The sequence below is a fragment of the Thermobia domestica genome, chromosome 18, assembly GCF_964235325.1.
Source record: "Thermobia domestica chromosome 18, izTheDome1.hap1.1, whole genome shotgun sequence".
Classification (NCBI taxonomy): domain Eukaryota; kingdom Metazoa; phylum Arthropoda; class Insecta; order Zygentoma; family Lepismatidae; genus Thermobia; species Thermobia domestica.
In genome coordinates this window covers 104,943,240-104,955,672 of record NC_137471.1, presented here as the reverse complement: position 1 = coordinate 104,955,672, position 12,433 = coordinate 104,943,240, and the positions used below count along the sequence as shown (strand labels likewise).

At 38.6% G+C, this 12,433-nt stretch overlaps 2 protein-coding genes across 2 annotated transcripts; both read right to left on the bottom strand.

Annotated features, from left to right (window-relative positions):
- Positions 1 to 5,302: 5,302 nt before the first annotated feature.
- On the bottom strand, positions 5,303 to 5,782 carry LOC145675200 (ATP-dependent DNA helicase PIF1-like). The gene has a single exon (XM_081745572.1). It carries the CDS (start codon positions 5,780 to 5,782, stop codon positions 5,303 to 5,305), a length of 480 nt encoding a protein of 159 aa, XP_081601698.1.
- A 958-nt stretch (positions 5,783 to 6,740) lies between these two features.
- On the bottom strand, positions 6,741 to 8,633 carry LOC145675199 (uncharacterized). Its single transcript, XM_081745571.1, has one exon. The coding sequence runs from the start codon at positions 8,631 to 8,633 to the stop codon at positions 6,741 to 6,743; it is 1,893 nt and encodes a 630-aa protein (XP_081601697.1).
- Positions 8,634 to 12,433: the final 3,800 nt, after the last annotated feature.

Genomic DNA, 12,433 nt, shown 5'->3' with positions numbered 1-12,433 from the left:
GCGTGCTTCAGAATCCTGAGGTGCTTCCACAACAATTTTTATAAAGGGAGTTTGACTACGGGCCTATGATATACAGTACTTTCCAACTACCTCCATAAAAATTGTTACGTATCTTAGGATTCTAAAACATATGTATTTTTGGATAGAGCACATACTAGTTCCTAAGTGAAGTCTTGACCCGACTACAGTAGTTCCCACAGTTTTAGAGCTATGGACCTTTAGAATTCATTTTTTCATGTTTTCGGCAGCCTATAACACGTAAACGATGGGGTTTTCGCCCTATGTTTATTGGAACTTTTTTGTTTGTTTTACTTTCAGGAATCACTCCTCTGCTTTTGTACAACGAATTTAGCGGCATACTATATATATATATATATATATATATATATATAGTGTATATTAAAATGCTGAAATCGAATTCGCTACCACGTGAACCAACGTCAAGCGTGGTATATATAACTTTTACTAGGTAAGGTAGGGTAAAAACGGATCCAAAATTTAATAAAATTCGTACAGCGAAAATAAATATTTTTGATCCTTCATATTGCAACAAAACTACGAAAATTAATACTACGTAATAAAACTACGAAAACTGGAAAGTTAAGAATCACTTGTTTTTGTGAGGGAGAGAATATAGATACAAATAGCTCGAATTACCTATATACTTATATAATATATATGTCCATGTTTCGCGAGTAATTTTTAATCAATATAAAATTTCAACGTAATGAATGCACGATTATTTTTCTCGAATAAAGATCGCATGCACCGCTGAGAAGGGTTGATATGTTTAAACTAGGGATGTTGCTTTATTCAGTTTGTTTTAAACGTTTTAAACAAATTGTTTTAAACGTGTTTTTTCGATGGTGGTTGGACATGTTAAAAAAACTAAAATATCAAATAAAAGAAGAACTAATTTTTTTATAATCTTTTTATAAAATGAATCTTTTTATAAAGTATATATAAATATGATACATTAATATATTGTTATGTTTTATGTGAAGCTATTTATTCAGTTGCTGGTAATAGTTGATTAAATATTTAAACAAAAAAAAGAAGCTAATTTACTTTTCTAAGAAACAACCCATCCTCCGCAGGATTTGTGCATGAAGTAAATTACAAGCAGAGTTATATTCTTATTATAACAGCAATTACTGAACAATATTCTGTACATCAATGTACGTAGAACTAAACCAACAGAAATTCAAGTTAAGTATTTGAACATTTCTTAATTTCCAAGAATAATTGAGGTTAAACACACTATATACTATTCTAAGATCCAAATTCACAAACTCAAAACTTGAGTATTTTTTGGTCACTATCATTTCCATAATAATGAACAGTTCTCACATCATAAGCTAGAAGAAATACTCTGACAAATACAATACAAATCATAGAAAAGAGCAGTGTGTAGCCTACAAGGAGAAAATGACATCTTTTAACTAAACAGTTTTGAAGATACATCTCTATCTGCAATATGGATAGCTAACAATGGTTAGTGTCTATGTCATAACAACACAATTAACCTTTAGACGCCCTCCAGGGATTTTAACAAAATGGTAGACTCTCACGTTCGGGGCTCTGGTGATCCTCCTAATTATCATAGAGTCATGATTTATACACAGTTGGAAAGCTTATAGACCACAAATTCCAACGAGGTAACGTTCGTGAAATTCCCGCCGTATTTCTAGAAACTAGCAGACACAAAATTCTTTAAAAACTATGAAAGTATTGACTTTGCGGGGCCCTAGCAACTCTTGCCGTCACCTGCACTGACAAAATGATGCTAATGTGTAGGCCACATACTTGTGACAATAATATAAGAAATGGTAGCCATTGCTGCCATTGCGTAATTAATTCATTTTAGGTAGGAAAACTGCGCAGAAAAACATTCATTGAATTAGACATTCTCTCCCCTCCCCGACGACAGTACCACGTCCATATGCAAATCATTTTTGCTGCACACATCATGTATACGAACAAAATTATGCTTCTAAACCACTTCAGTAAAATATATCTTGCCTTATATGAAACCGATCTGAAACTAAATATAAATTAGCCAAATTTGACCCCCTCTTCCTCTATAAGCAGAAGTACATATACGGGTTACTATCATATAGGGGATTACTTAATTGTTTCACATACTAATTATTGTGGATGTACCACAAAGGGTGGGGGGGGGGGGTAATGGCTTCTAAAATCTGATGAAAAATTGATGAAAAATTTAAAAAACGAACTTCATCTTCCTTCTCTCGGTCGTACATAAATACCCACTACATACATAAAATGTAGTGCTGTGCACGAGCGAGTTCGAGCGAGTTTTCATTGAAACTCGACTCGACTCGAAACCGACATCATTGAGACTCGAGAAATCGGCTCGAAAAATTTCCTCCAACTCGACTCGAAACTCGAGTCGAGTCGAGCCAAATCGAGCCAAATGCTGTGTGTAGTTTGAAGTACTTTCTTCAAGTATCCTACATAGACAATACAATTATTATAAATGATACTTACTATTACTACAACTTCTTCTTCTTCTTCTTCTTCTTCTTATTATTATTATTATTATTATTATTATTATTATTATTATTATTATTATTATTATTATTATTATTATTATTATTATTATTATTATTATTATTATTATTATTATTGTAACAACATGAGCGTGTATAAACATGAATGATAGGCGGTTTGTATCTGAATACTAAAAACTAGTTGACAGCTGACCTCGGAAAAGGTGAAGTCAAGGAGGCAAGGACATCGTTCAGGAGGTTCTGGGTTTCAGAACCGGAGAAGCAAGTATCCAGGCTCGAACCAAAAATCGTTAGAAGTTAGACTGCGTCGGCCAAACATGTTCAAACCTGCCCGGCTCGGGTTCTCAACGGCTCTAGCGGCGTGGCTCACAGCTCATTCACTATCGAACCGAGCCAACAGTTCACCCAACCGAGCCGGCTCGAGCCGATGGCTCACCTGAGCCGAGTCGGTGCCTCATCTCAACCGAGCCGGCTCGAGCTGCTCCTCAGTTGAACCGAACTGAGCCAGTTAACATCACTACCTAGGTTGGGCTTCTGCTTCGGCTCAAAAGTTAGATCGTGCAGGTCTCAGCCTTGGTGGTAAGGACAACAGTATATACCGGTGTTTACATTGCTGCTCACATTTGAGGCTGTCTCGTTATAAAAATCCATAGTTGTCCTGTTAATCGAAACGAGACGAGATGTGAGCAGTGTCCTAACTTCTGAGCAACATTAAAAATGTTCCATATTATTGCTTACATTTCTTATCACTTTCGCTTTCCAGTCTAATCAGGTCATGATTTTAAAACCAGTTAAAACGAGCTAAACGAGCGAGCCGTTTATCAAACTCGACTCGACTCGAAACTCGACCTCGAAACAGTGACTTGGCTCGAAACTCGACTCGAGAAAATTACCTTTGACTCGATTCGAAACTCGATTCGAATTTGCTTTCGAGTTTCGAGGCGAGTCGAGTTTTAGCTCGACTCGCGCCCATCCCTAATAAAATGCATACTAGCGGAAGGCTTCATTCCTCAGGAATACTTTGGTAGGAAATCATCTTTGTAGCTTAATTAAGGGCTGAGCTATTGATGTTCGTTGTAAAAATAAATGTAATTTACGTTAGAAAACTGAAAGTCCAAAAATTGTCTAACTTTGCTCCCTCCCTGCTCCCCCATATAAGCCAGAAGTACAAATACACGATATTACCACGTAGTGGCCTACTTCATTGCTTCATGTACCAATTTTTATGAATCTATTCCCCAAATGGGTGAATGGCTTCCAAAAAAACTTTTAAAAAGAAACAAAAGAACACGATATTTACCCTCTTCCGACCGCCACATGATACCCCCACATAGATAAGATGCACACCAGGGGAAATCTGCTTCCTTCAAATAAACAAAATATACATTTTAAACGTTTCTTTTTCGTTTAAAACGAAGTACTTTTTTTTAAACGTTAAAAACGTTTTAAACAAAAATACATGTTTTAAACATAAAAAACGTTCTTTTTGCTTTGTTTTTTTAAAAAAAACGTGTTTTTTTCTAACCCTGCCGCTGAGAGCTCAGCAATAAACTCAATCTATGCTACAGCACTGTATATATGCTTATGTAATACATTACGACCTTATGAACTTCTTTAAAAAACAGAATGTACTTAAAGTGAGACGCGAACTTACAAAGATAATGTATATTTTTTGTATGTATTTTCTAAGTATTGTTTATATTTACGGGCAAAATTGTTATTTTAAAGGCACTTTAAGAAGAAGAAGAAGAAAATATAAAGAAATTATTTAAATATTTGTATCATTTCGAGAGATTTCGTTGCTATGGCAACTTGTTTATCTGTTTGATGTCGTTCCGGTAACTAAGAAAGATAGAAAGATCGAAGAGTCATCTTGTAAAGACTGAATGTAAAATATTTTAATGTGACAAACACAATATATGTTGAAAGTGAATATATACATTCAAAAGTGAATAACTGTGTTATGTGATTCACGATAACCTCGTGAAGTGTATAAATATTTAATATATACATTTGGAACCAAGGAATGCAACGTGAGAGAAGATATCTATCTATCTATCTATCTATCTATCTATCTATCTGTATATATATATATATATAAATATATATATATATATATATATATATATATATTAGCCTTTGGCTAGCTGGGGGCTTCGCCCCCAGACCCTCGCATGTCATATATTCGTGCATTTATTCTTAATGTTTCCTTAAATCGGCCCAACATCCCCAGATCTCATATTTATCATCCTTTGCTCCTTAATACTCTGCTTAATAACTCACAGTTTATTTTTTGATAGCAACCTTTGTTTTGTCAACCACAATTTATCGACTTATTATATAATGAATGATGATGTTGGATTCTCATTTTCAGAGGTTTTTTTTTTCTTATTTATAATTTTCAAAAAAGAAATCTGGGATTTTTGTTCGACCATAACTCTTGCATATTTGTAAGACAAAGGTCGATTCTTTTTCTAGTAACTTTGTAGTATTTCCACACCACCCCTGTGGTATCCTGCTACACGCATACTCCTTTGAATGAAAGCTTGTGCTTCGTCATGTTTTTCGTATACTAAAAAGCTGGAACGTAAGTGGTATTTGTGTCTGGGAAGGTTCGTATCATAGTGTGAAAATGAAGTTCAATATGATTTGTATTTGGACAGGCACCAAGCATTCTCCATAAAGAAGCTTAAAGGGATTTCTTTTTGCGTAGACTCTTATATTACTATCAAGTATAAGTGAAAAGGAATTTTTGCAACAGACATGTATCATACTCCGAAATGAAAGTCCAATGGTGTTGTTCCCTGGGTAATTCCATAGCTATCACTCACTAAAAGGAACTGTCGTAGAAGCTGTGGGTATACAACATTCTTTACAAAAGTGGTTACTACAATTATTCTTTCAGACTGAACCAGTAACACAACTGAATCCCTTGACCGGACACGTCCAAGTGCGACGTACAGTTGGCCGTGAGCGAATACGTCACTGCGCAAGTCAACTCCAACAAAATCAATTGTTCGACCCTGACTCTTGTTGATCGTAATAGCGTAAGCAAGTCTAAGAGGAAACTGCCTACGATACATAGTCAAAGAACTGTTGGGCTCAATAGGCGCTTGAAAAGTAATCCGTGGTATTGAATACAGCACAGAACTATGAGGTTTTCTCACTGTTATGAGCCGCGGTGATATATCAACAATTATGACTTTAGTGCCGTTTAGAAGCCCATCATCGAACTGCAAATTCCTCATTATCATGCAAACTGCGCCTTTTTTAAGTTCCAGGTTGTGATCTGGTACTCCTTTGGCATGGACGTTAGCGAGGGCCTCTGGAGTAAGAAAAAAGTCATCGACGCAGCTTCCTTCCACGTAATTCACGCTCAGCAAGTGAGATGAATCCCCAGGTAAGCTTTTTAAGATTGTTGCGTTTACAGAGTCAACATTTTCATTGTTTACACAAAGAATTGCTCTCCTTGCGCATGTGTCAGGTTCATACAATACATTTTGAGGGAAAATTTTTTCAATAAACAAAGAAACTTTAGTGAGGTATTGAATCTTCGGCAATGGTACGAGTTGGGCTGCATCTTGACTTCACCGAAATTGGTAGGAGGCAGTATACCGTCACCAATATGCAAGAGAAAGTTGGTAAATGATGAATCATTCTGTATTCTTAGATTTTGTTTAAGACTGAACTGTTTCACTGACGACCATATAGGAGAGAAGCAAAGAGAAGCTTGAATTACTTCAAGATTGGTACGAGCAGTTGTAACAACTGGAGGGATCTGTCGAAAATCCCCGGCAAAAATCACAAGTTTCCCAACAAATGGCAAATATGTTCTCATTAGGTTTCGCAATGATCTCTCGAGAATATGGATTAATGCTTTATGTGCCATTGGTGCCTCATCGTAGATTATAACAAATGCTTCCATGATTAATTCTGCTCGCTGACTCCCTCCCGTAATTCCCCAAAATTCCATGTCATTACTTAAGTTTAAGGTCAACTTAAACATGCTGTGCGCTGTCGTGCCACCTTCATAGTTCTGAGCAGCGATTCCAGAACTTGCAGTACAAAGAACTATGCGACGGCTTAGGCGTAGTTTAGCAGTGAGAACATTAAGAAGCAGAGTCTTTCCCGACCCAGCGGGCCCGTCGATAAAATGACATTTGAAGACTCATTGGTGTGGGGATTTTCCAGGAAATTTGTGACATATTAAAGTACATTTTTCTGGTCCTTACTGAGTTTAGGAAGAAATTCCTCGAGAAAAGAAGTAAGCTGACTTACAGAATATTGCACCTTCTCTCGATCAACTTCAGTTAACTCGTCTTGATCATCAGGAAGGCCATGTTCATAAAAGCGAGATCCATGTCGTCGAAGGCTTCTGTCGATTTCACATAGTGCTACTGTGTAGGCTCGCTCTGGATTATTTAAATACTTTTCTAACATATCTTCTGCCAACAGATTTTTAAAGTTGTTCCACAAGTCTGCGCCCCTTGCCCCAGCAACAAGAAGAAGAACGAAGAACATCCTAAGTCGGTCGCCAGTCATAAACTGTGAAGCCTCCTCTAATGCTCTTTCGTACTCCTGCTCATCATTAACCAACCCCAGACCTAGTGCAGCACCTTGTAAGGTAGTACAACCTTCACCGCCTAGAGATATAAGGTCGCTGTAGCCTCTACATGGAAAGTTGTTCAAGAGCATTCGTAAGTAGAACTGTTCTCCTCTGTTAGGGGCTACCCAAATCATTCTCGCCACCATCTCTCCACGCTGCCTCTTGGTGACGAAATGTACTCCATCAGGGTGGGGAATCACTCGAACACTACACGACCCTGGTGGTTTTGAATGCACGATATACCGTTCGAAAAAGTCCAAATAAGTTAGATTGTCAAATTCAGGTAATATTGGTCCAGAAAAGTACAAAGTAAGATTAGAACATGCTGTGCTAAGAGCATCGATTTCATGGCCCGGTCGGAAAACAACAGACTGGTAGCCCTCCAGATGCACAGGAAGCTGGATGAAATTAGGTTCACGGCCAGTCATCTCAAATTCCAATGTATGCCACGCAGCTTCACAGGCCCCAATGTAGCGTTTTGTAGCATAAGGTTCTACTTCATCGTTCAACTGTTCTTCCGGAACAACTGCAACGCGAGCCTCATTCGGTCCCTTAGTTATGTATTTGAAAAAATACTTCACGATCTTATGAGTTGAAGCAATTTCAAGGTTTATGTGGCAGTCATACTTGAGTAGAAGAGGAGCATTATAAGGCACAACCCAAGAGTCATTAACCTGTACGTACTTCCCACCAGAGGTAATTTTAGCAGTATTAGAACTATCCCTCCTGTAGTGCACAAACCCTCTTTCATCTACATGCGTCACTTCAATATGAGGCTTAGGGAAGCGTTTCGTACACTTTTCCTCCTTACAGTCCCAGCATGGAAGATCTATGCGATTACGAGGTCCACAAGGGCCGTGCATCATGTGTCTCAATACAAGCTCCCTCAATCTCTCGCCTGCCTCGTCCGGTGAAGGGATGTTGGCCCGAACAACTTGATCAATTTCAGTGTTTTGTCTCGGCCCTCCCCCCTCAACTCTAAAACACACATGTGAGTGAGGTAAACCACGCTTCTGGTACTCCACTACATAGAGTAAATAAACTTTTTTTTCCAAAAAATGTCCCATGCGCAGATCACGTAGCAATTCCAATAGTTTTAACTGGAACACTCGGCATACCAAACTGGGTGAAGCTTTGGTGCCGGGAAGAGTGGACTCCACAATTTCATCCCATTTCGGATTACATGTCATGGTAAGGAAATATGACGGTCTTCCTAATCTCGCTACGATACACATTCCATCCATATATTTAGTCTTCATATATCTTGGCCCACCTGTGAACGTATTTGGAAGGTAAATACGGCCATGAACAATACCACCCTCCCCTTGAATAGTTTCGTCAGTTGCTAGAGCTCGCATAGTGTCTCCGTGTTTCTTTGTCAACATTGAAGTCTGTAGTTCGTGCAAAGAAGCAGATCGTATACTCATAGAGTTGTATTTATTTTGCATACCAGAAATAAATCGTAGCCTCTCCTCTTCCACACGACTGTACATATCTACGAGCCACTCCTCCGACAATCGTCCCAGCGTAGAAAATCTTGGTTCCGATAACAACAGGCGTCGGTAGTATTTAACTTGGGATAGCGTTTTCCTCTTTTCATCCAACAGTCCGATATACCAGCCAGGTGTATCATGTGGATAAAGGAGAGGGTACTGCAAAGACTCGTACAACGGATGAAAGATGTCAACTGTGTGGTTTTCTAGTGCCTATTTTCCAAATAACAATTTGACGGGAATTGTATTGTTCTTTTCCCGTCCTCAAGATGGCAGCTATTTCTGTTCCTCTAGGAACATCTCCTAAAATAGGTCCATGGGTGCGTCTACATGTGGGTTCGAAAATTAAGTGAGCATAGTCTGAAGGTTCTTGGCTCAGTTGTTTCAGCAGACCAATGAAAGGGTTAACAGCATATAAATACTTTGTGATTGCTTCAACAACGACTTCATTTAAAGTCATTCCCTTGGCAAGTCTCATACGCTCTTCTCCGTCATCAATGTACATGCCACATGAATTATTCGATGCAGTGTATGCTAAATCAAATACTCTATGGTAAGTACGGCCTTGTATTTTTAAAAATGAAACACCTGTACTCGGATGCTTAAAACCATGAGATACTCCCAGCGCACTAAATGCAAAGATATTGTTGTACGGTCTAGGTTGTTTTAAAAACGGTGGCATAGTATAGAAATCGCTGTCAAGTTGTGGAAAATCAGGTACAATGTAAGCATTTCCACCGCAACACCACTTTTTACGAGTTTTTTCTTCATGAAATAATGGAGCTTTACAATATTGACATTTGAAACAACCAGGGTTTAGAAGTGAAATAACTTTCAGTTGGTACTTGAGGATATTATTAAGTTGAGCACCACTGTAATGGCCAATGAGACTTCCTGTCCTTATTGTTCCTGGAAGATGACGGGGCCGATTTTGATCATTTTTAAAATTTTCATGTGTTTCGACATAACGTCGAACTGCAACCCTTTGCTGTTCCTCTGGACTAAAAGGCGACTGCTTAGGTCGACCCACGCCTATTTTCTTTTTAGGACGACCAAGGGTACTGCTTTTGATGTCAATAGCACACAATGTAGGCCAAGTTGCAAATTCTTCGCCGTTTACAGAATTCAAAACTACATTGTGTTGGGAATAAGAATTTTCAAATTCCATAGTAACCTGTTTTAGTATATTAGAATTCTTATTCTTTGGGCAACCTATTGCTTTCTTTCTTGGACGAACAGATCTTTTACGCACATTAGAAGTCAAAGATGAAGGTAATATAACAGAATAATTACAATCACTCTCATCAATAGGAAGTTCAGGTGGAATTGAAGTGGCTTTTGGTGGACGACCCAACTTCCTCTTTTTTGGTCTCCCACATTTAGAAGTAGAAGAGTGTTCAATACGTAGAGGGGATTCAGCAACAAACCTAGTTTGAAGTGGTGAAACATATGGAAGAGCTGGTGAAGGAAGTGGTGTAGTAATTGGCCTCAATAGACTGAAGTGGCCACTCTCGCGCGGTCCAGTGAGCAATGAGATAATCATATCCCACTCACGGTTGCCCTTATCACACAGTACTTCCTGACCCTCTATGATAATGAAACGTCGCTCAAAGAGAAGAGCAGCAGCCATGAACTCCACATAAGTAGCAAACGTGTAAGGCGAAAGCATGTGTGCCTGATACGCATCTACTGTCATTGGTTCACCGGTACCATGATGTAAGATAAAGGGACCATAGAAGGCGTAGTGTTCAACTATGTATTGGACCACATCTTTACGTACGTTCATCGCATACTCTTCAGTACCAAACAATGCCAAACTAAATGTCCGGAAGAAACAAGCCCCATCTCCACGCACATTGTGCACATGAAACTTAGTTATTTCTTGATCAATGCATATTGCAAATTTGTTTTGGGAATAAGGATTTTCAAGTTCCATAGTAACCTGTTTTAGTATATTAGAATTCTTATTCTTTGGGCAACCTACTGCTTTCTTTCTTGGACGACCAGACCTTTTAGGCACATTAGAAGTCAAGGGTGAAGATAATATAACAGAATAATTACAATCACTCTCATCAATAGAAAGATCAGGTGGAATTGAAGTGGCTTTTGATGGACGACCCAACTTCCTCTTTTTTGGTCTCCCACATTTAGAAGTAGAAGAGTGTTCAATACGTAGAGGGGATTCAACAACAAACCTAGTTTGAAGTGGTGAAACATATGGAAGAGCTGGTGAAGGAAGTGGTATAGTAATTGGCCTCAATAGACTGAAGTGGCCACTCTCGCGCGGTCCAGTGAGCAATGAGATAATCATATCCCACTCACGGTTGCCCTCATCACACAGTACTTCCTGACCCTCTTTGATAATGAAACGTCGCTCAAAGAGAAGAGCAGCAGCCATGAACTCCACATAAGTAGCAAACGTGTAATGCGAAAGCATGTGTGCCTGATACGCATCTACTGTCATTGGTTCACCGGTACCATGGCGTAAGATAAAGGGACCATAGAAAGCGTAGTGTTATGTATCTGACCACATCTTTACGTACGTTCATCGCATACTGTTCAGTAATAAACAATGTCAAACTAAATGTCCAGAAGAAACGAGCCCCATCTCCACGCACATTGTGCACATGAAACTTAGTTATTTGTTGATAAATGCATAACTGGAGATTATTCATTATGATTTAATCAAATAATAATTGTTAAGGATAAAGTAGTATTTATATATAGTTAGGAATATATAATTAAGAATCACCAAACGACGTAAACTATTTGAAATATTACTTCTTACAGCAAGTGTGTGTTCTGAAAGGTGCGTTCTTACAGCAATTCTCTAAGTTTGTACTTTAGTAATGTGGTTTTCCTCCAAAGAGGAAGCACAGAAAGTAATCGTTAGCCGATAGAAATTCCTAAGTCGTCAACTTGTTTCAAGATAAATCGTTAAACCTAAAGAATAGCAAAGTCGTCTAAGTTGAGATCAAGTTGGTGTGTCAGCCTCCGTAGAGGATCAAAAACAATTATTCGACGGTTGTTTCCTTCAACCTCAGAGAGGGAGGTACTCCAACCGTATATATGATGTTCGCGCTTAAAACCAATGGGGATGGAAAACCTAGGTGACTCGCTTATTTTTCTCCGCCAGCTACGGATACCCAATTTTTTAACCTGGTTAGAGCTCCAGGTGGCCAGTTCGAATACAAGCGTTTTCTTTAGCTAGCCCACCCGCTCGAGGGTTACGCCCTCCATGGGGAAAGGGAAGTGAAGTAAAGGGACAGGTGGAAAGGAATGGAGGATGGGCTAAGGGATATTCAATATTGGCATATAACTTTATTTCTAAATATATAATAATAATAAATAAATAAAGGGATATTTTATTGGACAAGATATCAAAATTAGAATTCTTCTTTTCTCAATTATCAAAACTTTCTGCACACTCCGCTTAGTATTTACTACGAGCTTCACTCTCACTTCCAAGATTACTGTATTTCCTCCGTTGCTCCCCTTCTTGGCAGGATGATAAATTACTTGACAAATTCGACCACACTCTTAGAACAGGACTGGAATCCATTCTAAACTGTTCTTTGAAAGACAGTTCATGGTTACAAGCTTCCTTACCAGTTGAGAATGGAGGCCTTGGGATTCGTCGAGCCATGGATATCGCCATACCTTCTTTCCTCGCATCATTCTATGGCTCACGAGAACTAATTGGATCTCTTCTTCAACAGGAAGTTGACTTAGACTCGATTCGAGATGTACAAGAATGCACCGATAAATGGACTAGTCTGGTTGGAATGGATCCCCCACCT